Here is a 27,998-nt window from a genome sequence, read left to right as displayed (position 1 = left end):
GCGTGGGGGTTCCCTTCGCAGTGTAGTAAATTGCCCGAGAACATGACTATGTGTTACTGGGTAGCAGACGTTTAGCTGATGGTAGACAGCTCCAGAGTGGGAGGATGAGAAAGTGGATTTGTCACAGACAACAGTCTGGGGACTCCAGGCACTGGTCTGGTCAGAAGTCAAAAGGTTAAGAGAGGTCTACTAAGCGAGGGGTTTCAAACCTCTCCTCGGGGACCCCCAGGCGTTCCATGCGTTTAGACTATTCCATGGCTAGCACACCTGATTCAACTTCTCAACTAATCATCAAGCCCTTGACTATGTGAATCAGTGGGCTAGTTCAGGGCTATAACATTATGAAATGTCTAGGGGTCCCCGAGGAGAGGTTTGAAAACCACTAAACTAAGTGAACAGGGCGTCCTCTGGTCTTTCAGACTTCTTCTGGGGAGCACCGGTAGTTGCACCGGGATCACCACTAGGGGGTGAGGGGAGGCTGGGCACCGTCTCTGCTGCCTTCGCCCGCTCCTCCAGAAACTTGTCAAACTCTAGAAGGAGGACGAGAGGGATCAGAGGAAGCATATTATACATGCTAGCTACTAGAGGTGAATAAATGTTTCCTACCTTCACTGGTCACCCCCTCTTCGCCCTCCTCTCCTTGCTGTCGAGGAAGGAAAAGCATAATTGTGGAACTATCTTAAGAATAACCTGAATTCTGAATTTAAACTCCTGTAATATACTTTTACATTTTGACTTTTCATTTACCCAAAAGTGCTGATTGAAACACAACCAGACCCAGCATTGACAAGTTTCTGTGCTTAAAACCACCGACAGGATTACACCCACACAACGGCGGATCCCCCATTTCACCAAACCGCAATGCCATTTAGGTTAAAGAACTTCAACAAACACACAGTATTACTACATATTCGTACATCAAATTAAATGTTAAGACAAAACCACCATGCACCAAAGAGGACAGAAATCGTCCTTTGTTCCCTGCCAGGACACACCATTACTTAATACTACACAGAAAGCTACAATGGATCAGAAACGTGATTGGCCAAAGATGAGGAAATGTGTTGAAAGACAAAGAAAGTGGAATGTGTTAGTTAGATTTCTGAAGAACAAGAGGAGTCCAAAAATGGAAGGATGCAACAGGAAAGAGAAAAGAAAACAGGCGGAATAAAATCATAGTCTCACCACGTCAGTACACAGCCACTCCTCTATGTCATCCATGACAGAGGATTGGCCAATGGGAATCTACAGGGCAACGTCATGGACAAACAGCACCACAACAAAAATATCCACAGAAAAAAAAGAAAAACAAACCCAACTTAAATATAAAAATAACTGAAATAACACGAAAAGCAATACTTAAACCTAACATTTAATAAAAACGCAAACAAACCATTTGATAAATGGTACATAGACCTCTGCTACTGATTGATGACATGCAGTACCAAACACCATGAAACACTCCAACTAACACACAGCCATGTGAAAGCTTTGCAACGCCATGCAGTGACAGTCAATATGAAGAGGCAGCATCTTCCAAGCTGTATGAAAAACTGTGGGATGGGATGGCCATGCACTAGACTTTAATGTTAGAGTTGTTAGGGAGAGAGGTTGTCTGCTCAACAAGCACAAACTACCACAGGCCAGCTAAAAAGACCTATCCCATCAAAAACAAATCTCTATATGAAATCCTTACTTCTCTGAGTGAGTGTAAGCTTGGGATCAATGGTTAGAGCAGAGGCCAACAGTAAACACACACGCGCCAATGGTGGAAAATAATGTATTGCCCGTAGGGCTGACCCAATTTAGTCGACTGGTCGATTGTGTGGCTGTTGGTCGACGGAGAGACCCGTCTCATTCTCGCCTGTCTCAGTGGCCTAATCCATTGTGGAGGCCGTGGGGATGGTACAGTCCATCACTAAGACATATGTGCTACTGAAATTGTATATAGTTATATTATGCAAGAACAAAATGGTGCAAGGTTAATAATTATTTATTATTATTTTATAACAAATGTTTGACGAATTGTGTGGTTAATTACTATTAACATATAATGCCAAACATCCCCTTTCATTTAACTGTATCTGCCATATTTTTTTGCAGACAGCACACGCGAATCTGCCTAACTGTTGCCTAAGACTTACCTACTGCTACATACGGTAGCTACTTGAAACTCTTATTAGGTCTAATTAAAGGCAAAATGTCAAAAAAGTCTGCAGTATGGCAACATTTCAATGTAGTAAAGGATGACACCAAAAAAGTGGAATGCGAACTCTGCCAACAGCGGTTTGCTTACCATAGTTCGACAACAAATATGACATACCACTTGAAAACAGTAAGTTAACCTCCTTTGTTTTTCTAGTTGCATGCTAAAACATTGACAGGTTTTATATGATTGAAAAAGGAACATTACCAGATTTAATAGGCCTATTACAATGTAATAACATAATATTAGCATACAGAATTTAAAATGTACTTTGTGTATTTATAGGCGCATCCCCAGTACAGCGCCTCCACTGCTAGCTCAGGTTTAACCACCTTGGACCAAAAGCCCCACATCTCAGAAAAAATAAAACGAGAAATAACCGATGGTATCGTGGACTTCATTTCCCTGGACATGAGGCCCGTTAACCTGATAGAAGGCGTGGGATTTAAGAAGATGCTGAAAATCTTGGAGCCTGGTTACACCGTTCCCAAGAGAGAGACTGTTATGCATGCTCTGACTGCCAAATATCATAACACAAAAGAGAAGGTTTTGGAGTCGATCCAAAACAGCCAGGCAGTAAGTTTTACAACCGACATGTGGACCTCCCTGAGAATGGAGTCTTACATGACCATCTCTGCCCATTTCATTACCAAGGCCTGGAGACCGCAGTGTCTTGTGCTGGAGACAAAACAAATGGAGGAGAATCCCACCACAGCCAACATTGCAGAGAGACTAGGAGAAGTTGCAGACGCATATGAAATCCCAGGATGTAAAAGGGTTGCTTTGGTACATGACAACGCTGCAAACATGGTTTTGTGTGCGGATATACTGAGGCAGGAAGCGGAATGGGCAGACGTTAAAGGAGTCAGATGTACCGTGCACACCTTACAGCTGTGCATCAATGCCGCTCTTGAACAAGACCCCATCTGTCGCACTGCGGCTGCAGTCAGACACCTCACTGCTCATTTTAAGAAGGAAGCCAGAAAGGGACTGAAGCAGAAACAACAAAAGGTGGCTGAACACCTCCTGACCCAAGACGTTTCCACGCTGTGGAACTCTTCTCGGACAATGCTAGAGTGTCTGCTAGAACATAGATGGCCCATATCCGACGTGCTCTCCAGCCCCAACTACACAGAGAAAAGGGAACCCAGCCTTGATCTCACCACAGCGCAATGGAACATGGCAGAAGACATTTGTAATGTGCTGAAGCCTATGGTCACCCTGATGGAGCTGCTGTCTGAGGAGGACAACACATCTTTATCTGCAACCTTACCCATGCTGGCCCATCTCAAACGCCGCCACTTAGCCGTGGCGGAGGACGACAGCCCTGCCACTAAGAGTCTCAAAACAAAGCTGGTGCAGGAAATTGACAGAAGATGGCAGCTCAACGACCAAATATTTGACAGTAGTCTTTACATCCAAGCAGCAGTCATAGACCCCCGCTTCAAGCTGCTTTCCTTCCTTGACGTTGCAAAACGGCATGAAGCCTATGTCAACCTGTCCCAGCTGGCCGACAGTTTGAGCGCGTCACAGATAGAGGAGCCAGGGCCCCACGAGAGAGAACGAGACAACTCTACATCCACGGAGGAAGAAGAGGAACCTGCACAAAAGAAAAGGAAAACGGACAAGGAGCGAGAGATGGAGATGCTCATGTGTGGAGATGAGGAAGAGAAAGAGGATCAACGAGATAGCAAAGAAGAAATTAAGGATTATCTCCAAGATAGAACGAAAGTCAACGGTGGACCGCTAGCTTGGTGGGGAAAAAATGAGGACAGGTATCCGAAGCTGGCCAGAGCAGCGAAATACCTCTTCTCCATCCCGGCGACCTCTACTCCATCAGAGCGGATCTTTTCCAAGGCAGGGCTTATATTCAATAAAACCAGGAGCTGCCTTCTGTCCGAAAATGTTGACAAGCTGGTGTTCCTGTCTCATAACTTGAAAAGATTGGGGAAGTAGGGTAATAAGTGGCAGCCCAGGTCTATGTGAGGAAGTTAAGTAAGCCAGTCCGATACAGCTGACAAGAGAGACGACTAAGCTATTATGCAGGCGGATTAACGTTTGGAATTGTGCAATAGTCTATGCTTAATAGTCTATGCTTTTTGCAAGAAGCCTAGGCCTAAATATGCCATGTTCAGCATTAGAGATCATAAGCTGCTGTTGAAGGTGACTTAAATAGCCTACTGTTGTGATGGGCCACAACTTGTTCTTCGTTTATTTTATTAGTTACTAAACATAATATATTTACTGTAATACTGTTCAATTACTGTGTCCTCAGAAAGTATTCACACCCCTTGACTTTTTCCACAGTGTGTTACAGACTGAATTTAAAATTGATTAAATTGAGATTTGTCGTCACTGGCAAACACAAAATACCCCATAATGACAAATGGAATTATGTTATTCAAAATTTTTAACAAATTAATTGAAAACGAAAAGCTGAAATGCCTTGAATCAATAAGTAGTCAACCCCTTTTTTATGGCAAGCCTAAATAAGTTCAGGAAAAAAATTGGCTTAACAAGTCACAAGTTGCATGGACTCACTGTGTACAAAAAGTAAATTTAACATCATTTTTTTTTATGACAAACTCATCTCTGTACCCCATACATACAGGTCCCTCATTTGAGCAGTGAATTTCAAACACAGATTCAACCAAAGACCAGGGAGGTTTTCCAATGACTTGCAAAGAAGGTAGATGGGTTTAAACAAATGTTTAAAGCAGACATTGAATATCCACTTGATCATGTTGAAGTTATAAATTCCACTTTGGATGATGTATCAATACCCCTGGTCACTACAAAGACACAGGCGTCCTTCCTAATTCAGTTGCAGAGGGATTTCACCAGGAAGCCAATGGTGACTTTATAACAGTAAGAGCTTAATGGCTGTGATAGGAGAAAACTGAGGATGGATCAACAACATTGTAGCTACTCCACAATACTAAACTAATTGACAGAGTGTAAAGGAAGCCTGTACACAATAACATTTGAAAAATCAAAAAAAATCAAAAACATGCATCCTGTTTAAGGCACTAAAGTAATACTGCAAAAAGTGTGGCAAAGCAATCCACTTTTGTCCAGAATACAAGTGTTATGTTTGGGGCAAATCCAATACATTACTGAGTACCACTCTCCATATCCTCAAGCATAGTGGTGGCTGCATCATGTTATGGGTATGCTTATAATTGTTAAGGACTGGGGAATTTTTCAGGATAAAAAAATAAAAATAAAATGGATCTAAGCACAGGCAAAACCCTAGAGGAAACCTGGTTCAGTCTGCTTTCCACCAGATAGTGGGAGATTAATTCCCCTTTCAGTAGGACAATAAACTAAAACAAGGCCAAATGTATTTTCAATTTGCTTACCAAGAAGATGCTGAATGTTCCCAATTTAATGTTGACTTAAATCTGCTTGAAAATCTATGGCAAGACTTGAAAATGGTTGTCTAGCAATGATCAACAACCAATTTGGCATAGCTTGAAGAATTTTGGATCAATCATGGTCCACAAAGCTCTGAGACTTAACCAGAATCACTGCCAATGGTGAATAACATGTTGTCAACTCAGGGGTGTGAGTACTTATTTAAAATGAGATATTTCTGCATTTAATTTTCAAAGAATTAGCTAAAATTTCCCAAAACATGTTTTCACTTTTGTCATCGTGTGTAGATGGCCAAATTGAATCAATATTGAATACAGGATGTAACATAACAAAAATCAGGAATAAGTCAAGGGGTATGAATAATTTTTGAAGGCACTGTATGTTGATTGAATACTAGGCCTGTAACTGTTGCAGTTCATTATTTTAATTAAGAACAACTTAATTGTTTACTGTTCAATTTGTTATGTTCTTAATAAAATGTCTTATTTTATCTGCTCTTTATTACATAGCTTATAAGATTTTTCCATTTTGCAATATCTTATATTTGAGAGACAGGCTATTCACGTTTGGAGGAGTCGGTGGAAAGCTTATCTTTGACCGTTTTAACCTAGGCTGCTATAGGTCTAATTCAGATGGTTGACTCCCACAAGTTGCTACCTAGTTGATTCGGTCAAACAGAAAGTATTAGTCTGCTGTCTATAATCACCAGTCTTGAAGCCAGGGGCGTTGGAGCGACTCCGACATTGGGGGGGGGGTCTGGGGGCATGCAGATTTTTGGGGGGGAAAACAGGTTTTAAATTTTAATTTCGAGGAAAGGATACAGACAAATATTAACTTACAAATGGGAAAATGTACAAGGTTAAAGTGGGTCTTGCAGAGGTGCACTTCTTCTGGTGCAGTCCAATCAGACTTAGGGCCATGGCCATTCATACTGTACTGAATACCACTGTGACAGTTAAGCTAGCAGCATGGTCAATCCGGCATCTGCATTGGCCGTACAGCATTTACTGCGATGCTGCCTTTGCAGAAGTCTGGTAGAATTGTGGTAAAGAAAGTTGTCAAGGAAGGGAGTTTGTGTTTATACAGCACGTACAGCTCCCACCTACCATTCACATCAATGCGGAGCCTTACAGAGCCCTCTGTAATGTTACAACATTTTGGAGGTGCTTGATTTGGCTTCCACAGACCTCAGGCGGCTCTGCAAATGCTCCGTACTGAGTATCTTGACCGCATTGCCAGATCAAGCATAAAAAACAGCTTTTTAAATGTGAATATGTTCAATTAAAACTGTACTCTTTGTTACTGTATAATTAATTTCCTAGTATTTTCCTCACTTCATTAGGTTGTTACTACTGCTGCTCTACTTACTGTATGGTTGAAAACTTAAAGTAACATTGTTCACTTTATTTATTATTTTATTTTTCTTCTGGTTATCTTGATCTCGGGCTCCCTTTTTAATCATTAATGTGTCTTAATTATTTCATCAATCAGTGCGCTTAAAGAATCAGACAAGCGCAGTGCATATAGTTAATTTTATTCAAACACATAGGGTGTGTATATATGAAAAAGAACAGAAGACTCTCAGTCGACCAAGATTATCTTTTGTTGGGGACAGCCCTATCCGACAGTAACAGCACACCGCATGGAAAAGTTAGTGATCATTAGTGATGTTAGCGCACTTCTAAAGGTTGACCAGCCACAATACTCACTCCTCCTGCAGGCTGCTGCCTGACTTCCAGAGTAGGAGGCAGCTCAATCCCACCTACAGCATTAAGGTCCTCTATAGGAGCTCTGCCAGGATAGAGGTAATGACCAGGAGGACAGCAAGTTATAAAACATTCAGATTTCAAATGTATGGTGCAGAACAGACACTGTCAGTCATGTAGAAAAGCTAATTGTGTATGCTCTATTCATTACAAGCCTAGGAGGTAGGGGCTGTCTCTGAACAGGAGAACATGTATGATGTGTTCTTACATGACGAGTGTCTCGGTGGTCAGTGGCAGAGCTCCAGTCCTGGTCTGGGCAAACATGTCAAAGTCGTCCTGAGGCTTACAGCTGGGCAGAGAGCTCAGAGTGCTGGTCACACTGGCACCCACGTCTGAGGAACAACAAAAAGACAGCCGCCATATTGTTCCAACAAAATTAAAATTAAATATATCAATATTTATGTTTTTAAGAACTAGTCACATTGCTAAATTACCTGGCAAACAGTTCAAAGAGAACAAAATGCTTCAGCACTGTTAAAGTAGATTTTATTTTTACTAAATAGACTTCGGTGTAGAGTAACAGTCTGGAGGACATACCGAGGACGGCCAGCCGAGAAGCGAGGGAGGCAGGTGAGGAAGGACGTTCGGCGGGGGCGGTGAAGGACGGAGGCGTGGCGGTGGAAGTGACCATGTTGCTGACGACAGCAGGAGATCCAGGGCCCAGGTCTATAAGGTTGTCCTCTGTAGCCTCACTGAGGACCTGGGATCCAGGGATGACAGAGGGGGAAAGAGAGAAAGAGACCCATTGAAGACAATGTAAGACCACTCTTTTAGGAGCCATTCCGAAACAGAATGCTAATTCCATTTTCCATTACTATCACTACAATAAAGTGACAAACGAGTCCTGAAGTAAGGGGACAGGGATTACAGAAAGGGCTCTGACATTTGGCTTCAGTTTTGTTCATCAATTTGACTAACATCAACATGATTACCTTGAACAGAAAGGTACAGGCAAATAAAGCACGTGAGAGGTCAGGGAATATCATAGGAAAACATGAATCTGCCCATGAATGAGGAACAGTTGTTGTTTGTGGGACTTTTTCTGAAGGGAGGGGTAGGTACTCAGCCAGAATGGGTTAGTGAGAGAATTGCAATAATACAATTTCTTGTGGCGAAGAATGAGCTGTTTGGTGTGTCTGTGATATTATCATGTATTTATGAGCAGTGACCACAGTAACCATGCAATGACCTTTGCACTGGGTGGGCGTTTTTTCTTCTGGCTGCGAAAGAGAATAATCTTTCCTCTTGAGAATGATGGGTGGTGGTGGGGAAGGGGTTGGTGCATCTTTAGACACAGGTAGATGTTATTCCTTAGGCACAGATCTAGGATCAGTTTACCCTCCCTGAATCCCAACTTTAACCATACGGGGAGGAAACCCACCAGGCCATAGATCAGTGTCTAGTTGCAACTACTCCCAGCTTTAGACTGTCTCTGTGTCAGTTAGTGAGGGGAGTGGGTGGTTAAAACGTGCCACATGGAGAAAACGGGATGTACAGGGTCCATATAGTTCAGCCATGTGTTAACAGTGGCCACCTTGGGTCCAAATACGTGACATATTACTTATTGGGGCGACTTTCATACTTGCCTGCCTCAGCTAGACATAGAGACAAACAGAAAGGAGAAAGACCATGAAAATCATTAACATGCCTGGGCAACACGCCACGGTCAGTGTGTACATCATATTAATGGTACGGTGCGGACATCGACAGACGATCTAACATGCCTACATCTCTAGACAGAACAGTTGTATTTTAGACAGACTCGACAATGTTACAGAATGAGGAAATGTGAGAAACAGGCAAGCTATGGAAGACAAAGTACAGAAACTTCACCACAGAAATATGCGACAACCATGTACAAATAAGCAAGGGATGTCATTGTGTGTGTGTGTGGGGGGGTTACGTTCTATGGCTGTCACTGCTAACTCACCCCATTATTGATACCCTGAGATGCTCTGCCTGACCGGTACCTCTCGTACCTGAGAGAGAAGCCAAATAACAATTAGTCCATACCTGCTCACAACGACTATTACATGAAGTCATGCATGCCTCTCAGAGGAGAAAGGTGTTGAGACAGAAATGTTAGCCATCTCTGAGTGGTGGGTGGGTGTGTGTAAGCTAGCCTACCTGTCGTAGCGTAAGAAGATGTTGTTGAGGTCGTCGTTGACATGCAGTAGTTCCTCTGTGACCTCCTCGTCAGACACACAGGAGATGAGCTCCACTATCCTCTGCTGCATGGCCCGACACGTTCGGTTCAGCTCCTACAAAAAGCACAGGAGGGCTAGCCGTCAAAAGATATAGTGCTGCCCAGGCTGAAATTACTTGTTGATATTACAGATAGTTTGACCAGTACACCAGAAACAATGAAGTGGCCTCCATAAAATAAAGCCTAGGAGTTTTCGCTTGTCATGTCACATGCCCAAGAAGCCCAGCCCTATTTACACGCTATAAGAATACCAGAGAGAAAGGAGTATGACCTGCAGGAGCTTGTGGTCCGAGGGGTCCTCCTGTCCAGGAATCATCTCTGTCAGCATCTCTGACATCACCTTTGTGTTGCCACGCACAATGTCCAACTCCCTTCGCAGCCGGCAGATCTGAACAGGGAATACCATGTCAACGCCTCTCAGATCCATCTCCATGCACCTTAGAATGCAAGCTATCCAGAAGATTTTAAAGCCTTCTTACAAATCTGAGAAGGGATCAGATTGTGCAACTGTAACGGAAATTCACTCTCGCCTACCTGTTCAGGTGAAGGGTTGATAGACCCAGAGGCGCCAAGGTTGGGGACCTGCGGGGCGGAGTAGGTGGGAGGAACAGACGATGCAAACGATGGGGCGGAGACAGCATGGGGAGGAGGCTGCTGTTGGGGTTGGGGGATAGGCTGGGCCAGGGGAGGGGCGGTGGCTTGGTTCTCTTCTGGGCCAGTCAACAGCTTTAAATGAAAAAAAGAAAAGAAGACTCAAACCCCAAAAAACTCAGATAAACTTGTTGAAAAATGGCAGAACAACAGATGTATTTTCATACTCAATTTAGAGTAAGGAAATGCATGCAAATGGATGTGACAGTGGCAGTTGTACCCGCTGAGGTGTGTGGATGGGAGACAGGACATCCAGGTCCGACATTGGGAAATCTATACCCTTTCTCTTCAGCTCCTCATAGATCTGGACCACACCCGTCAGGTCTGGACTACTCCTGAACGCATCAGCCCACGCCTGGGAGACAGGAGGGAGGGAGAAAGCAGATGAGAAAGACAAGTGTTATATACACTGTATAATCTTCTCATGTTTCTCAGTGCAGTATTCATTAGGTGGTCAAAGTATTAAGGTCAGAGGTGTCAAAAAAAAAATGTAGGCTACCACAGAAGCTATTGCTTGCCGAGCAAGGAAGCATCTTTGGTGTATCATCATTACACATACATCTTTGTGAGAAAACTGTGCTGTGTTTGTAATATAACACTTGCACGAGGTGAGAAACCATTCAGTTCATTGCGGTCAGGTCTCTGTTTTGTGTTACAGTACTTGTACAAGATGATAGGAACAGAGTCTGAGCCAAAAACCGTATGGTTCCTCATTGCTGTCAGGTCTGTGTGCTCTAGCAGACATCAACAGCCACCATGTCAGCGGGAAACTAGAAGCCACCTGAGGTAATCGGCCAGGGTTACCCGAGATCCCCATGGTAAACAGAGAACCAGTGGCCTGGCTGCAGGTAGCACACCAGGAAGACGCTGCCTGGTTAACACTGCAGCTACATGTAACCAAACACCCTCCTCCACTGCCTCAGTATGTAGCCTATACCATACAGTACATTCTCAAAGCACTTGCCATACAGTATACTTCCTCAAATGACTCCCATTTTCTCAAGGACAATCTATCATCATCTCCTCAGACAATTCTGTCAGAATACTCAATGAAAGCTGGTTCTATTACTCAATATTACTCTATTACTCAAGTCGTCAAATATAAAGGAAAACATGTCATGCATACACATTCACACAAGTGTGTGTGATCCTTTACCTGGATCAGTGAGAGCACTTTGTCTTGTACGATAGTGGGAGGGTTGTTTTTGGGAGAGATGATTTTCACAAGCACGCCGTCTATGAAGTCCCTGCTGGTGATGAGGGCATGAAAACGATGCCCACAGTTCTTCACACATGTCTCCAGGACGGTCAGTGCCAGCATCACCTCCCTGTAGTTCTTGTTCCCGTTCAGCCTCTTCTTCATGGCCCTGATGGCATCCTTGGGCCTGCAGCAACAACACACAGAGCAGAGCACAGGGTCAGAGAGGGAGGAGACAGACACATGATATGCATGATACACAAAACATATAGTCTACTGTGTAGTAACAATGTAGTAACAGCACCACCAAGCATAATTTCTCCATGTTGACTGAAATCATGTTAGTAACACTTTACTTAAACTCTTTAACACTCAATGTTTTACTTACATGGTCTAATAGAGGGCTCTAGTTTAGGTTACACTATAATGCAGATAACAAATCAATCGTACTGTGATAGTTAGGTGTGGCCTTCCCTTGAATTCTTCATATAGGGCTTTATCAAATCTTTATCAAATCTCATACTTTGAGATAAACTGGGAGTAGGGGCAAATCAACATACCCTAACTTCCCACCCATTTATCAAACAGAAACAGGCAATGGCTTTCAACACTTTCACAAACAAGGTTAATGGACCAGATTGCCACCCAAGCCTTAGATAGTAGAAGAGCACTTGGAGCAAATCCATCCTCAAGTCCATTACTCCTTCTGGTAAGACAAGTATTTGATAAGCGGCAAACAAAGCCAGAGATCTTCAACAAGAAAGCGTGGTCATATTCACATGTAGGTCACTAGGGACAAATGGAGTCAAACTTCACATAGCTCAAGAAGAGGTGTAAAATGTGTTTGACTTCATATTATTCATTGGCATAGTTGAAAGCTATTTTCTACTTACCCATCCTCAGTTTCATTTATGATGTCACATATTTCCATATTGAGGGTCCAGTCCTCACTCTGAAGGGAGCCATCAGTGGCTCTCTCTAAAGAAGACAGAACATTACATTTCCTCTTGTCAGAGCAGTAGAAAAATATTGTAATTTGAAAACAATATATTTTTCATGACTTTAATGATCACATACTAACTTGTCAGCTAGCTAATTGTCTCACAACCACTGTCAACTCTATACTGGGGAACAGACAGGTAGTGCTAACTAGCTAGTTGCCCACACTCGTACTGGGGAGGGCTGGTTATTGCGGCTTAGGACAACTGCGCCCAGGTCAGTGATCCAGTTGTATCAGTTGACAAATGTATGGCAAACGACAGACATGGTTCAATCGAATAGTTAGCTAGCCAGCTACAATCATTCGCTAGTAAGCCAGTTAGCGCAACCAGATACAGTACAGACCGTAACCTAGCTAGCTTGGTTGCTAACTAGCTAGTTTAGTAGTGAGAATTAATACAAGTTAGTTGACGTTAGCTATAGCAGGCTAGCGATACAACATACTGTTCCAGATCCCCACCACGAACTAGCAAGATTACCACCAACTATTGTTTATGTGTATATACACATAGCTAGTTAACATCTTTATTGCCAACCAGCCTGCAAATAACCAAAATAATAGCAAGTCAGCCAGGCATATAGCTTCGCTAATAAGTGGATCGATAGCCAAAGAGCTTAAAAGACGATAGCAAGTAAGAATCAAATGTCAATGCGATTCAAGAACGTGAAACACGATTATCTGACGTTTCCTTTCAATCACAGTTTATTTTATAAAGACTTACCAATGCAATGTCCCACAGGAGTGCTGTATGGATTTCCCAAAAGGAACTCCATCTTGATCGACAACAAACAATTTGTACGAAGTCACCAGTTCATGGGAAAGGCACAAGTAAGCCCCGCCCGCATGTCAATCTGATTGAGCAACATTAACATCTATCTTTACATTATTATTGTAAATAAATGACAACCAACAATAAAACCTACTCATTTTGGTTTTAGGTTTTTTAAACTTAATAGGATTTTACTATCTGTGCAGTGGACACAATCCAATGTAAACCCTTGAGAAAGTATGTTTACATATCAACCTTCTCACGTCAACAAGACAATAATTCAATGAATTTACAATAAGATTTCAAAATGTTTTCTAACAAAAAAAATACAAAAGTGTTTCCCCATGTCATTTTTATTCTAATGCATTTAGGGTTTGATGCAAAGTTGTTAGACAAAAAAGCTGGTATACATGTCCCTGCTGTGCATGTAACAAACATAATTGAGTCAGTTTGACCCATTGATAGATTTGTTCAATTTCTACTGAAGCAAAAGAGTAAACTTTGTACAAGCTAGTCACCACATAATAAATACAGTGGGAGTGGGTGAGACGTCTGGGCAGAAACAGACAGAGGGTAACACTTACAGTTTCCATAACAACATCCGACGTTCCAAAAAGTCACTGATGACTGAGGTACCTAGCTAGGTTTTCATCCAATTGGGAACAGATTTTCATACGAATATTCAAAAATCTGCATAAGAACAAAATACGCATTTTCCCACCCAGAGATATGGTTCCATCAATGACGTAGATGCGTGATGACATAACGCACCTACCCGTTGCGTTAAATTCCCATGTACCGAATAACAAAAACAAGTTAAATTGGTTTCAATCGAATTTTCAACTCTATTGATAGTTCTCTCACAAAACAATGTGCGTTATATAGCGAGTGTGCCCACTCTGGTATTGGCACGTGCGCTCTAGCAAACACCACGTGCGGATAGGCCATTGTACATGACGAGATTATTTTGTGTCAAACAGCAGCCAAGCATCGATGATCATGTCACCAGAATAAGACCCTCTATATTTATTGGAAAGGGGCATCAATTGAGATAATCCCTTTTTTTAATCCGTAGCCCAATACAGTGGTTCCCAAATTTACATCGATATGATGGTTAATATATCAATACTTAAAGTAATTTCCACCAACGTTTCTCATGTAATTAATTTGACAGATACAAAAAGATCCCAACTTGTCTATCATATTGTGTTTTGTCGACATTTGTAAAGTTTGCAGACAAATGTTCTGTTTCCATCAAACCTGCCATGATATTTTTGTCCCAGGTGTACTTTACTCCCATAAAAAGGTTGGATGGAAACCTGGTTAGTGATTCAAAACACATGTAGAAGAGATGATCATCATACTTGGCTGTACTTTACAGGGAAGGAGTGGCAGAGGAGACAGTTCCTCTTTACTGAAATTAATCATCACAGGACGTTTTATAAACTGCATATTATGTCACGGACCTGGGTAGATAAAATATGTGTTTTTGTTCCACCAAGGACAACACCAGAGATAAATTCAAGTCCTAATGAGTTGGGATTTCTTCCCAGTCAGAGGCCAGTACACCGCCTTTGTTGTCTTTGCTCTTAGAGTGCTGTCTGAGCTTGTATGTTTGACTCAGGGAAGCGCCTCCTTAGTCTTGCATGAGTTTGCGTTTGACCGTTGAACTCTCAGAGGAGAAATGTACAAACAGAGCCCCTGCTGCTGTACGTGCTCTCAGCTCATACAGGTCAACATCATGAGCCCACTCTACATTTCCCCAATGCCCGATCTGTGGAGAGGGGAAAGAGAGTGGGGGGGAAAATAAATCATTAGTAAGAGAGGAAGACAGAAACAGACAGGGAGATTGAATACATAGCCAAGATGCTTTTCTAATCTCTGTATGTGCATTGATTATGTGGCGAGTTCATACCTGGAACTCCTCCTCTAGTCGTGACAGCAGCACAGCCTGCTCCACTGTAATGTGTTTGTCAATCAATGCAAATGCCAGCACCACAGACTTCAGCTGGGTGATCACATACTCCAGTCCTACACACAGAGGACACGCAAATAGTATTAGTGCAGTCGTGTACTCTCTATTTAACTGAGAGACTCAGCAATATGATGATGAACAGCGGTGCAACTTCTGAGGGTTCTCTCTCAATTGGTCTAGGCAAGAGGCTGATTCCTTTAGCACCCACACAGTTCAGAATTTGCACATGTGCACGGGATGGGAGTATCTCTAATTACACTTTTAGTTGTTTTTACCTGTCAGGGACCAGAAGTTATAGGAACCCAGGTGCTGGCGAAAAGTATTCATTGTTGCCTGTGGGATCTCTGGCCCCAGTATATTGGTAGAAGAGCCAATGACTACGTTGTACCTGCAAGTGGAAAACATTAATTCAAGTGCTCTCAAGACAACGCTACAAATCTGTTTCCCTCCTTTGCTGAAGATGACATGCAAATAAGTAGACATGTCCAGTGAACTTCTAATAAGGTAGCTCACAGCAAATGAGTCAATGATCATGTTAAAGTGAAACTAACCCCTCTTCAATCCAGTTCAGCACAGGGTCCCATTCATTATTCTGAAGCTCCACTAAAGATGGAGGCTCCTCAACTCTGTAACTACAAGGAGACAACATAATCAGAGTTATAATTCCTACAAAATCACACGCATTAATGATCTGATGGAGAGAACCTGTGTATTATATTTGTCCTTTGTTAGGCAGGTTACTTTTATTCACCATAAACTAAAACCCTATGCTACTACAAAGACCTCTGCGTACCAAATTGTGTCAGTCTCCAGATACTTGAGGGCAGCAGTGATTATTTGGTCCTTTCTGCGGAATGTAGGGTTATCGAGGGCTGTGTTGCAGAGAGTGGTCTGAAGTAGGAGAGAGAACAAATCTCAAATGGCACCCCTTTTCCCCGATTAGTTTTAAATCAGTGCCCAAGTCAAAATATCTAATGAAAGTAGTGTCCTGTTTGGGGTACAGTGTGTCATTCCAGATACTGCCAACATGAAGCATCAAACAAAATAACTAAGGTAAAAGGTCATACCATATGCATGCTGTAGAACTTGAGCGTGTCTTTCTGAGTATCCCACTCATTCGCCACGGCAATGGCTAAGGCTTCGTTGGGGGCTGTGAACAGCTTTCCTCCTGGTGTCTTCAGTTTCCGTTGGTCCAGGTTGATCTCAAACATGCCACCTGCTGACCAAAAATCAAGGTAATGTTACAGTAAGTTCTTGAATTCTTAGCACTCAGACTTATTTCAATCAAGAGAGAAAGTATCTCACTCGCCCGGTCCAGTACTCACCCTCTCCGTGGGATATGCTGACATCCTCGTAGAATTTCTTTCTTTCTGTTGATGACAGCATAACAAAGTCAACATGTCAAGAACTGTGCAACCTCCATGGTGCATATAGCCAGATATTTGATGAAAAAAGGTGATCAAATGGTGCACCTCTTACCTGTGATAATGGAGTAATATTTTGAGTTCACAGAGAGTAGAGGGAGCGGCAGCTTGAGAGCTTGACTTCTTGGGCAGACAATGGGGGGAGAGAGGGCATGCCCCACACGACTGTGCAATCTCACAAGATTCCTCAGCATCGTGTCAGTGACAGAGAGTTATTAACAAACAGGTTTTCCCAATTCAAGTGGGGTTCAAAACTTGCATTAACGTTAGCTAGCAGGAATTATGAATGCCGGATATTGTCGCTATTCAAAATGTAGGAAACATTGCGGTCACTATAAGAAATGACCAAAGAGTAGTTGAAGGTTGACTGAACTAAGACTCACCATTTGGAGAAATACGATTGTATTTCCACACACCTCTCACTGCAATGCATCGCATCTCTACATGAGCGTGACCTTCCGTGTTTGACAGACCGCAGATTCGACAGAATTCCCAGATACATGGGAAACGTAGTTCCATAGTGGTTATAAAATCAACCAGAATGGAACAGTACTAGAGCGGGAAAAAACTACATCCGCACACTTCCCAGACAGCATTGCGCTAAATAAGCCAGTAGGGAGCGAGGTTTTAGATCACTGAAATTCCTCAGCTAATGAGAGAGGAGGATGCTGCTGCCTTACGGCACCTGCGTCAAAGTCAGCTTACTTTACTCAAGACTGGTGGTGACTGAAGTGCTTATAGATTTGGAGGCATTTGGATGTAGGTGAGCCGCCTCATTCGTGCTCTCCGTACCCCCTTCTATCGCCCGGACGGCCACTGACTGCGGTCGGTGTCCTCCCCGCGGTACCCGAATCATGCCTGTCCCCGCTGGATACCTCCGTAACACCCCCATGGCCTTCACATCCTCGGCCTCGCTTATCCCGGCTCCCCCGATCAACACCCACCAGCCCGGGGTTGTCGCCTCGCTTCTGTACAGCGGCTCCAAGTTCCGAGGACACCAGAAGAGCAAAGGCAACTCCTACGATGTCGAGGTTGTTTTGCAGGCAAGTTCGATTTATGAAACTTTAATTTGCCAGTCAGCTGACGAGTCATTTTGCTGACATGTCATAACACGTAATGATTGACAGCTTCCAGAAATTACCTGAGGAACCCTCAACTCCTTTCTCTTATATCGAGGCGGAGTTGAGTTTTGATGACTGGTCGCGGGATTTACTAGCATCAGCATTGAGACGCCATCCTTCCTTTATTGTAAAAATGTTAATTCTGAAAACCCTTACCTGTACTTATGTTTGTCATGTGTTCCAGTAGTAAGCTATACCACTTTAGGGCAAAAATGTAAATTAACTACTGAAAACACTACACATATTTGAATTTAGTTACACTACCACCAAGTTAATGCAAAAAATTTAGTTTACTCCGCTACTTGATTCGTCTCTGCTCTCTCTCTATGCTTCTTTCCACACAGACCTAGTCCCGCCCCCTGTCATTCAAGCATTTGTTGCTTGACCACGAGACTTGTTTGGTCTGCATGGTCAATGCAACAATGTTGTTGACAACGATGTCACTTTCCTTCGTGCGTGCTATAATTACACTATTCGTTTGTATTTTCTTAGCAAGTTTTAGCTAAATCGTGTTAGCAGCTAATCGCTAAATAGTATCTGCAAAACACCAGTCTAACGTCAACCGTGAAGAGGAGACTAAGGGATGCTGGCCATCTAGGCAGAGTTGCAAAGAAAAAGCCATATCTCAGACTGGCCAATAAAAAGAAAGGATTAAGATGGGCAAAAGAACACAGACACCGGACAGAGGAACTCTGCTAGAAGGCCAGCATCCTGGAGTCCTCTCTTCATTGTTGACGTTGAGACTGGTGTTTTGCGGGTATTTGAGGCTTCTGTTTCTCAAACTAGACACTAATGTACTTGTCCTCATGCTCAGTTGTGCACTGGGGCCTCCCACTCTTTCTATTCTGGTTAGAGACAGTTTAAGCTGTTCTGTGAAGGGAGTAGTACACAGCGTTGTACGAGATCTTCAGTTTCTTGGCAATTTCTCGCATGGAATAGCCATCATTTCTCAGAACAAGAAAAGACTGACGAGTTTCAGAAAAAAAGTGTTTAGTTTCTGGACATTTTGAGCCGGTAATCAAACCCACATGCTGATGCCCCAGATACTCAACTAGTCTAAAGAAGGCCAGTTTTATTGCTTCTTTAATCAGAAGAACAGTTTTCAGCTGTGCTAACATAATTGCAAAAGGGTTTTCTAATGATCAATTCGCCTTTTAAAATGATAAACTTGGATTAGCTAACACAACGTGCCATTGGAACACAGGAGTTGGTTGCTGATAATGGGCCTCTGTACGCCTATGTAGATATTTCATTAAAAGATCAGCCGTTTCCAGCTACAATTGTCATTTACAACATTAACAATGTCTAAACTGTATTTCTGATCAATTTGATGTTATTTTAATGTGCAAAAAAATTGCTTTTCTTTCATAAACAAGGACATGTCTAAGTGACCCCTAACTTTTGAACAGTAGTGTAATTATAATTCTCATTCTATTTCCATGATTCCAACAGTTCACCCAAGTGTTTTGATCTAAGTCGGCAGTCAAATCGCAATTGCAACATTTGGGTAAAAAAGAGGCCTATTTTTTTTTTGCCCATATCATGCAGCCCTATGTGACAGTGTGGAAATTGTCTCAAATGAGTGCAGGGAATGCAGAAATTGAGGGAAATTATTTTTGGTTGAATTGAACAGTATAAAACAATCAGAATGAAGAAAGACCCATTGAATGTGTTGCCACCGTAGGGTCACGCACAACTCAAAGTAAAACTTTTTTTCAAAAACATTAAATACCGTCATACCATTAAATTTGGAAAATACTTTGATATGACATTTTGGCCATATTGCCCAGCCCTACTGCCAGTGTCATCTTACATTTTGTCAGGGATGCTCTAACAGCCATTATAAACTTTGTGGTTCAAGCCCTAAATGCTGATTGGCTGACAGCTTTTGTATATCAGACCATATACCACAAAAATGTATATTATTACTGTTCTAATTACATTGGTAACCAGTTTATAATAGCAATAAGGCGGCTAAGGGCTGTTTGTAATATGGCTAGTATACCATGGCCAAGGGCTGTGTCCAGGCACGCCGCATAGTTGTGCTTAATGCTTAATTAAACCTAGCTTTAGGATGACCCTATCATTAATTGAAGTGACATGTGATAGGGTTAACATTTTAATTACCAGCTCTCTTATCAGTCCTGAGACTCCAGCAGAAATCAGCTTTTCATTGATCTTACTTTCTGTATGTCCAGCCTTTATATTCACAATGAAGTGTTGTTTCTTTCAGCATGTGACCATGGAAGCCTCATACTTGTGTGGGTACTTGAAGATCAAAGGGTTGACAGAGGTGAGAATGAATTACGTGATACTGAAAAGAGGTTAAATAGAGGTTGAATCTCATGCTTTTATTTTCATGTTTCTGATTGCTGTTCATTGACTACAGCTCAGCATTCAACATCGTAGTGCCCACAAAGCTCATCACTAAGCTAAGGGCCCTGGGACTAAACACCTCCCTCTGCAACTAGATCCTGGACTTCCTGATGGGCCACCCCCAGGTGGTAAGCATAGGCAACAACACATCTGCCATGCTGATCCTCAACACTGGGGCCCCTCAGGGATGCATGCTTAGTCCCCTCCTGTACTCCCGACTCAAACACCATTAAGTTTGCTGACGACACAACAATAGTAGGCCTGATCAACGACAATGATGAGACAGCCTATAGGGAGGGGGTCAGAGACCTGGCAGTGGTGTGCCATGACAACAACCTCTCCCTCAATGTGAGCAAGACAAAGGAGCTGATCATGGACTACAGGAAAAGGAGGGCTGAACATGCCCCCTTTCACTTCGAGTTTCAAGTTCCTTGGTGTCCACATCACCTACAAACTATCATGGTCCAAACACACCAAGACAGTCATGAAAAGGACATGACAAAACCTATTCCCCCTCAGGAGATTGAAAATATTTGGCATGGGTCCCCAGATCCTCAAAGTTCAACAGCTGCACCATCGAGAGCATCCTGAACAGTTGCATCACCTCCTGGTATGGCAACTGCTCGGCATCCGATCTTAAGGCGCTGCAGAGGGTAGTGCGTACGGCCCAGTATATCGCATCCAGGACCTATATACTTGGCGGTGTCAGAGGAAGGCCCAAAAAATTGTCAGACTCCAGTCACCCAAGTCATAGACTGTTCTCTCTTTGTTTTTACACTGCTGCTACTCGCTGTTTATTATCTATGCATAGTCACTACACCTACAGTTGAAGTCGGAAGTTTAGATACACTTAGTTTGGAGTCATTAACATTTGTTTTTCAACCACTCCACACATTTCTTGTTAACATAATATAGTTTTGGCAAGTTGGTTAGGACATCTACTTTGTGCAAGACACAAGTCATTTTTCCAACAATTGTTTACATACAGATTATTTCACTTATAATTCACTGTATCACAATTCCAGTGGGTCAGAAGTTTACATACACTAAGTTGACTGTGCCTTTAAACAGCTTGGAAAATTCCAGAAAATGATTTCATGGCTTTAGAGGCTTCTGATAGGCTAATTGACATCATTTGAGTCAATTGGAGGAGTACCTGCGGATGTACACTGCTCAAAAAAAATAAAGGGAACACTTAAACAACACAATGTAACTCAAGTCAATCACACTTCTGTGAAATCAAACTGTCCACTTAAGAAGCAACACTGATAGACAAATGTCACATGCTGTTATGCAAATGGAATAGACAACAGGTGGAAATTATAGGCAATTAGCAAGACATCCTCAATAAAGGAGTGGTTCTGCAGGTGGTGACCACAGACCACTTCTCAGTTCCTATGCTTCCTGGCTGATGTTTTGGTCACTTTTGAATGCTGGCGGTGCTTTCACTCTAGTGGTAGCATGAGACAGTCTACAACCCACACAAGTGGCTCAGGTAGTGCAGCTCATCCAGGATGGCACATCAATGCGAGCTGTGGCAAGAAGATTTGCTGTGTATGTCAGCGTAGTGTCCAAAGCATGGAGGCGCTACCAGGAGACAGGCCAGTACATCAGGAGACGTGGAGGAGGCCGTAGGAGGGCAACAACCCAGCAGCAGGACCGCTACCTCCGCCTTTGTGCAAGGAGGAGCAGGAGGAGCACTGCCAGAGCCCTGCAAAATTACCTCCAGCAGGCCACAAATGTGCATGTGTCTGCTCAAACGGTCAGAAACAGACTCAATGAGGGTGGTATGAGGGCCCGACGTCCACAGGTGGGGGTTGTGCTTACAGCCCAACACCGTGCAGGACATTTGCCAGAGAACACAGAGATTGGCAAATTCGCCACTGGCGCCCTGTGCTCTTCACAGATGAAAGCAGGTTCACACTGAGCACATGTGACAGAGTCTGGAGACGCCGTCCTCCAGCATGACCGTTTTGGCGTTGGGTCAGTCATGGTGTGGGGTGGCATTTCTTTGGGGGCCCGCGGGGGGCCCGCACAGCCCTCCATGTGCTGACTGCCATTAGGTACCGAGATGAGATCCTCAGACCCCTTGTGAGACCATATGCTGGTGCGGTTGGCCCTGGGTTCCTCCTAATGCAAGACAATGCTAGACCTCATGTGGCTGGAGTGTCAGCAGTTCATCCACCAACGCCACGTTGCACCACAGACTGTCCAGGAGTTGGCGGATGCTTTAGTCCAGGTCTGGGAGGAGATCCCTCAGGAGACCATCCGCCACCTCATCAGGAGCATGCCCAGGCGTTGTAGGGAGGTCATACAGGCACGTGGAGGCCACACACACTACTGAGCCTCATTTTGACTTGTTTTAAGGGCATTCCATCAAAGTTGGATCAGCCTGTAGTGTGGTTTCCCACTTTAATTTTGAGTGTGACTCCAAATCCAGACCTCCATGGGTTGATAAATTTGATTTCCATTGATAATTTTTGTGTGATTTTGTTGTCAGCACATTCAACTAATGTAAAGAAAAGTATTTAATAAGAATATTTCATTCATTCAGATCGAGGATGTGTTATTTTAGTGTTCCCTTTTATTTTTTTGAGCAGTGTATTTCAAGGCCTACCTTCAAACTCAGTGCCTCTTTGCTTGACATAATGGGAAAATCAAAAGAAATCAGCCAAGACCTCAGTAAACAAATTGTAGCCCTCCACAAGTCTGGTTCATCTTTGGGAGAAATGTCCAAATGCTTGAAGGTACCATGTTCATCTGTACAAACAATAGTACGCAAGTATAAACGCCATGGGACCACGTAGCCGTCATACCACTCAGGAAGGAGACGCGTTCTGTCTCCTAGAGATGAATGTACTTTGGTGCGAAAAGTGCAAATCAATCCCAGAACAACAGCAAAGGACGTTGTGAAGATGCTGGAGGAAACGGGTACAAAAGTATCTATATCCACAGTAAAATGAGTCCTATATTGACATAACCTGAAAGGCTGCTCCACAAGGAAGAAGCCACTGCTCCAAAACCGCCATTAAAAAAAACAGACTATGGTTTGCAACTGCACATGGGGACAAAGATTGTACTTTTTGGAGAAATGTCCTCTGGTCTGATGAAACAGAAATACAACTGTTTGGCCATAATGACCATCGTTATGTTTGGAGGAAAAAGGCGGAGGCTTGCAAGCTGAAGAACACCATCCCAAACGTGAGGCATGTGGGTGGCAGCATCATATTGTGGGAGTGCTTTGCTGCAGGAGGGACTGGTGCACTTCACAAAATAGATGGCATCATGAGGCAGGAACATGTTGCTTCAATATATCCACATCTTCTAAAGACATCAGTCAGGAATTTAAAGCTTGGTCGCAAGTGGGTCTTCCAAATGGACAATGAGCATACTTCCAAAGTTGTGGCAAAAAGGACAACAAAGTCAAGGTATTGGAGTGGCCATCACAAAGCCCTGACCTCAATCCTATAGAAAATGTGTGGGCAGAACTGAAAAAGGGTGTGCAAGCAAGGAGGCCTACAAACCTGACTCGGTTACACCAGCTCTGCCAGGACGAATGGGCCAAAATTCACCGAACTAATGTGGGAAGCTTGTGGAAGGCTACCTGACACGTTTGACCCAAGTTAAACTATTTAAATGCAATGCTACCAAACACTCAATTAGTATATGTGAACTTCTGATCCACTGGGAATGTGATGAAAGAAATAAAAGCTTAAATAAACCACTCTACTATTATTCTGACATTTCACAATTATTAAATTAAACTGATGTAGGACTGGGAATTTTTACTAGGATTTAATGTCAGGAATTGTGAAAAACTGAGTTTAAATGTATTTGGCTAAGGTGTATGTAAACTTTCGACTTCAACTGTACATGTAAAAAATTACCTCAACCTGTACCTCCGCACATTTACTCGGTACCGGTACCCCCTGTTTAAAGCCTCGTTATTGTTTATTGTAATATTTTACTGTAGTTTATTTAGTTAATATTTTCTCTACTCTATTTCTTGAACCACATTATTGGTTAATGGCTTGTATAAGTAAGCTTTTCACTTATGACAAATAAAATGTGGGTTGATTTGATTCCCAGCCTATAACTTGTTTCTCTGTTGTGATTTTCTTCCATAGGAGTACCCCACTCTGACTACGTTCTTTGCTGGGGAGATCATCAGCAGGAAGCGTCCATTTCTAACCAGGAAGTGGGATGCAGATGAGGATGTGGATCGCAAGCACTGGGTAAATTGAAGATGTGATCTTTAATTTAGCCCTTTAAAAAGAAAAACGTGATTCCACCAACATTGCTCTGCTTTAGACCTCAGATCCAAATAAAGTAGGCTAATGTTGTCTGGTGAAAATGTGGGGGCATTACCCCCCCCACCCCCCATGATTGATGTTGGTTTGCAGTCACTGCTTATTTGGTCATATCAGGATTGAGTGAAGGTTGTGCTGAAAGTAGGGGCACTTCACTAGTCTGGTTAATATCTCCCCTTAACCAGCATCTGATGCAATTACACAGGATTCTAGTTCTGTGTTTCTGAGATCAGGTTGCTACAGAACAGTGGTTTGGCTTTTACTGTCTGATATCAGTAGAATTGTCGTCAACAATAGTTCTGATTAACAGATTGTACTGTTCCAGCAAAAGGACCCCTTGTGGTGTGTTTTAACCATTTTCTATTTGGGCTTCAGGGAAAATTCCAAGCCTTCTACCAGTATGCAAAAACGTTCAACTCGGATGAGTTTGACTATGATGAGCTGAAGAACTCTGACTACATTTTCATGAGGTGGAAGGTAAGCTTAAACCTGACCGCATATCACATTTTCTTCCCCGACCAAGGAAAACCTGAAACATGCATATGAAGTTTGGAAACATTTCCCCTGTATAATGTTGTTATAAGGATGTACTAACTGTTGTTTTCCTCCTCCACAGGAGCAGTTCCTGGTCCCTGATCACACCATTAAAGACATCAGCGGTGCTTCCTTTGCTGGTTTCTACTATATCTGCTTCCAGAAGTCCACAGCCACCATTGAGGGGTACTACTACCACAGGAGCTCAGAATGGTAACAGGACATTAAATACCAACGGGTTAATTCATGAACATTTGAGACTGATAACTTAGAACATATTCCTGTGCATCATCAGTTCTGATGATTTATTTTCTCTAAATTAATCTTTTTTTTATTTAGACTGGTTTTGCAAATATTTGTGTTATCAAGGTCAGAATGGTGTTCATGCCCCACAGAAACAGGGCATGAAGTTATGTGATTTTTATTTGTCAAGTTAAACAGAATGCACTGTTTTCTGTTAGATATGAGTCAAGGACTAGAGGTTGATTTGGGACAGGCCAATGCATCTCTCCTCTCTTGACTTTCCAAAGTAACTAGCACTGTCTGACTCTGTCTGTCTCCTTCACAGGTACCAGTCTCTGAACCTCACCCATGTTCCAGAACACAGTGCAGCCATCTATGAGTTTCGGTGACCCAGGAATTGTGGCTCTGTTGGCTCAGAAGGACTGTAAAGGCCTGCAGAAGCTACTGAGGCTGGGGAAGGACTGGGGAGAAGGGAACATGGAAACTGTTGTTACGATTACCAAGAGTACGTCTGAGGAAATTATGGATTTATTGATGGACAGATGGAAGGAGGTCTTTTAGGCTGGAGCTTTCACAGATTAAGAGATGGAAAGATGGATGCAAAAGACTGAGGGAAAGGACTGCTCTGCCCCAGGGCAGGCAGGAACTTCAGTCGTAAGATTGGGGCAGACAGTTGCAGCAGTGTGATGCTTTATAATTTCTTAATTTGTTTTAATGTCTGGTTTAAAATATATTGTTTTCTTTCACTCTGCTGCTTTGAGGTCGAGTCCTGGACTCCATTACTACAGCACTTATCTTTGGACACTATAAATACAGCTGAAGATTCCCTCTTGGGGACTTGTCTGCTGTTATCCAATCACAGCTGAACAGATATTGGACAAGGATTCTTCTAGAATTTTACTCTATCAAATGCTGGGTCAATTTTGAAGCTGAATGTCAGCGTTTGGAATAAAGTTTACTGATCTTTGAACTACAGGTCAGGCATCTTTTGGATTGGAGCTTTAAAGACTTTATAGCTCATTGAATGACAGTGTTATTGTTTTATTGGAAATCTCAGCTAACTTCTCTGATTGCCTGTGAAGAGATTTTGCAAGTTATATCTTCAGCTACCCATTCTAAAGCTTCAGAAGACAGAGTAATGAGTGTCTGGAGGTCTCTGACTAACGAGGTAACATTCATGATTGCTTCTGTTACTGGATTTATTTGCCACACGTTTAACTCCAGTGCAACACTGCTAACTCAGTGTACATACGCCACACGTAGATAGATCCTGGTTGGATTTGACATGGAATCATGTTATTAGCCCCATGCAGTCGGCAGCGTTTTACTTTTCACTGACAAAAAATCCATGCCCCCTCATCGTTAACTATGCAACATTGTTTAACAGTACAACTCTGACTTCAACCATACAACTCGTTTTCAGAAAACAGATTTATTCTATTATGATAGTATTAAACGTGTCTCTTTCTCATTAAAGGAAATATTGTGTCTAATTGCCTTTTAAAGCAGTCCCTTGCCATGGAATGGTGCCATCTTTTTAAAGCTTATCAAAATGTGTGTGTGTGTGTGGACTGAAAGTAGATTGGTGTGACTATGAGGAATGGAGTAAATCATATCAAAACGCCTTGTCTTTTTCTTGAAAAATAAATGACTGTTGTATTAACTGTACTGCAATGACATACTAGCAATGAGTCCTGCTCTTTATATTTCTTCATACAAACACCTACAATGAACTAAATAAATATTCTATCTGGTTGTATATTCTGAACCACATCAAGGTCAAGAATACACAGCGGGAAAAATGTGTGCAGTGTTTGGTTCCCTGTTCCTACCTACAAACCACTGCCCTCTAGTGGTCGTAACTATCTGATACACAATGTTGTGTCAATAGTTTACAAAGTAATCTGGGTCATAACGAAAAAAAGGATTCCTTACCCAAGGACGCTTCGACCGGTAACACCTGGAAAATAAAGAAAAACGAAGCTCTGTTTCTACATCGATCTGATCTGACATAAAAACAGGCTTATATTTTGGCTTAATCGCCTTCATTAAATCGTTGGCGGTTAGTGAAAGTAAAAAGTAACCAATTACTTTGTTTATGTTCACAAAAACAAAACGCCCACTATACAAATCATTCCCTAAAATAGTCAACATACGATTTCCAAATTCTGTCAAATGTGTCTGGTTTATGTTCGATGTTATATTATATAGAATCTAATGGGGTGTAGCTTGGTAGTTAAGGGTGAATATGAGGCGTACCAATTGATCTCTCTTCATTTTTCCGTAGCAATTAGACCTGGATTACAAAACTTTCTCTGATATTGATCAATATTTACATTTCCCAACAGACAATCTTGGAGATGGGTGGATATCAAATTCCTAGACACAATAAAATGATAGCACATACATTATCCCAAAATAGTGTTCAGAGGAGGCTGGTGGGAGAAGCTATAGGAGGACAAGCTCATTGTAATGGCTGGAATTAATACATGGAAAGGTATTGAACACAGAAAACACATGGAAACTTTTTGCATCTCCAACAGCGATGTGACATTTCTGGGTGCATTACATTAATTCTGGCAGGAATGTGGTAAATCCTATGATTGATCTTAAATCACTGTAGTTTCTGTCCCATGTTGTAGGAGACGGTATGAGCATTTTCAAATATCTGTGACCAATAGTTCTCCATTTCTTCCTTTAGATCAGGTAGTTTCAATCAACCCTTGATATAACTTGACGATCAACGTCTTTGGCGTAGAAGCTTCTTTCGTTATGTCTTCTATTCTAGATGCCCTTAGGTTCATCCAGATTTGTTGAAGCGAATTGAATAATATTTCTGAG

The 27,998-nt window shown here is 42.5% G+C and overlaps 3 protein-coding genes across 5 annotated transcripts; 1 reads left to right on the top strand and 2 right to left on the bottom strand.

The window, feature by feature from the left end:
* Positions 1 to 14: 14 nt before the first annotated feature.
* LOC139381586 (TOM1-like protein 2) lies at positions 15 to 13,929 on the bottom strand. Of its 2 annotated transcripts, XM_071125233.1 has the most exons (16): positions 13,759 to 13,929; positions 13,127 to 13,256; positions 12,299 to 12,383; positions 11,364 to 11,592; positions 10,428 to 10,562; positions 10,091 to 10,282; positions 9,828 to 9,944; positions 9,478 to 9,611; positions 9,281 to 9,329; positions 7,888 to 8,050; positions 7,559 to 7,682; positions 7,294 to 7,375; positions 1,186 to 1,245; positions 607 to 643; positions 381 to 530; positions 15 to 209 (listed from the first exon to the last, which is right to left on the bottom strand). In XM_071125233.1, exons 2-15 carry the CDS (start codon positions 13,176 to 13,178, stop codon positions 388 to 390), a joined length of 1,602 nt encoding a protein of 533 aa, XP_070981334.1. In that variant the 5' UTR covers positions 13,179 to 13,256; positions 13,759 to 13,929; the 3' UTR covers positions 15 to 209; positions 381 to 387. The 2 variants fall into 2 exon arrangements, with proteins under 2 accessions (XP_070981334.1, XP_070981335.1); XM_071125234.1 differs by lacking the exons at positions 15 to 209; positions 1,186 to 1,245 and having other exon boundaries at positions 229 to 530.
* Positions 13,512 to 17,243, bottom strand: LOC139381588 (ATP synthase mitochondrial F1 complex assembly factor 2-like). 2 transcript variants are annotated; one of them, XM_071125238.1, is made up of 8 exons: positions 16,629 to 17,243; positions 16,475 to 16,519; positions 16,217 to 16,365; positions 15,943 to 16,040; positions 15,701 to 15,781; positions 15,425 to 15,537; positions 15,090 to 15,205; positions 13,512 to 14,948 (listed from the first exon to the last, which is right to left on the bottom strand). In XM_071125238.1, the coding sequence occupies exons 1-8, from the start codon at positions 16,765 to 16,767 to the stop codon at positions 14,811 to 14,813; spliced, it is 879 nt and encodes a 292-aa protein (XP_070981339.1). In that variant the 5' UTR covers positions 16,768 to 17,243; the 3' UTR covers positions 13,512 to 14,810. The 2 variants fall into 2 exon arrangements, with proteins under 2 accessions (XP_070981339.1, XP_070981338.1); XM_071125237.1 differs by having other exon boundaries at positions 16,217 to 16,368; positions 16,629 to 17,035.
* LOC139381589 (glucose-induced degradation protein 4 homolog) lies at positions 17,229 to 27,135 on the top strand. The gene is made up of 6 exons (XM_071125239.1): positions 17,229 to 17,616; positions 19,928 to 19,987; positions 24,198 to 24,305; positions 24,756 to 24,857; positions 24,997 to 25,127; positions 25,483 to 27,135. Exons 1-6 carry the CDS (start codon positions 17,428 to 17,430, stop codon positions 25,544 to 25,546), a joined length of 654 nt encoding a protein of 217 aa, XP_070981340.1. The 5' UTR covers positions 17,229 to 17,427; the 3' UTR covers positions 25,547 to 27,135.
* The last annotated feature ends 863 nt before the right edge of the window (positions 27,136 to 27,998 follow it).

Source organism: Oncorhynchus clarkii, chromosome 23 (genome assembly GCF_045791955.1).
Source record: "Oncorhynchus clarkii lewisi isolate Uvic-CL-2024 chromosome 23, UVic_Ocla_1.0, whole genome shotgun sequence".
In the NCBI taxonomy this organism is placed as follows: domain Eukaryota; kingdom Metazoa; phylum Chordata; class Actinopteri; order Salmoniformes; family Salmonidae; genus Oncorhynchus; species Oncorhynchus clarkii.
This window is presented reverse-complemented; position numbering and strand designations above follow the sequence as displayed.

What these genes read in the sequence shown, in the direction of transcription:
- LOC139381589 (XM_071125239.1), top strand. Translation starts at nt 17,428, where the DNA reads ATGCCTGTCCCCGCTGGATACCTCCGTAACACCCCCATGGCCTTCACA. An exon ending in ATGTGGATCGCAAGCACTGG is followed by an intron (nt 24,306 to 24,755) that starts GTAAATTGAAGA and finishes TTTGGGCTTCAG; the next exon opens with GGAAAATTCCAAGCCTTCTA. An exon ending in TACCACAGGAGCTCAGAATG is followed by an intron (nt 25,128 to 25,482) that starts GTAACAGGACAT and finishes TCTCCTTCACAG; the next exon opens with GTACCAGTCTCTGAACCTCA.
- LOC139381588 (XM_071125237.1), bottom strand. Translation starts at nt 16,767, where the DNA reads ATGCTGAGGAATCTTGTGAGATTGCACAGTCGTGTGGGGCATGCCCTC. An exon ending in CTGAACTGGATTGAAGAGGG is followed by an intron (nt 15,538 to 15,700) that starts GTTAGTTTCACT and finishes TTCCACTTGCAG; the next exon opens with GTACAACGTAGTCATTGGCT. An exon ending in GACTAGAGGAGGAGTTCCAG is followed by an intron (nt 14,949 to 15,089) that starts GTATGAACTCGC and finishes CCCTCTCCACAG; the next exon opens with ATCGGGCATTGGGGAAATGT.
- LOC139381586 (XM_071125233.1), bottom strand. Translation starts at nt 13,178, where the DNA reads ATGGAGTTCCTTTTGGGAAATCCATACAGCACTCCTGTGGGACATTGC. An exon ending in ATAAATGAAACTGAGGATGG is followed by an intron (nt 11,593 to 12,298) that starts GTAAGTAGAAAA and finishes TTGTTGCTGCAG; the next exon opens with GCCCAAGGATGCCATCAGGG. An exon ending in TTCTCGGCTGGCCGTCCTCG is followed by an intron (nt 7,683 to 7,887) that starts GTATGTCCTCCA and finishes GTTGTTCCTCAG; the next exon opens with ACGTGGGTGCCAGTGTGACC.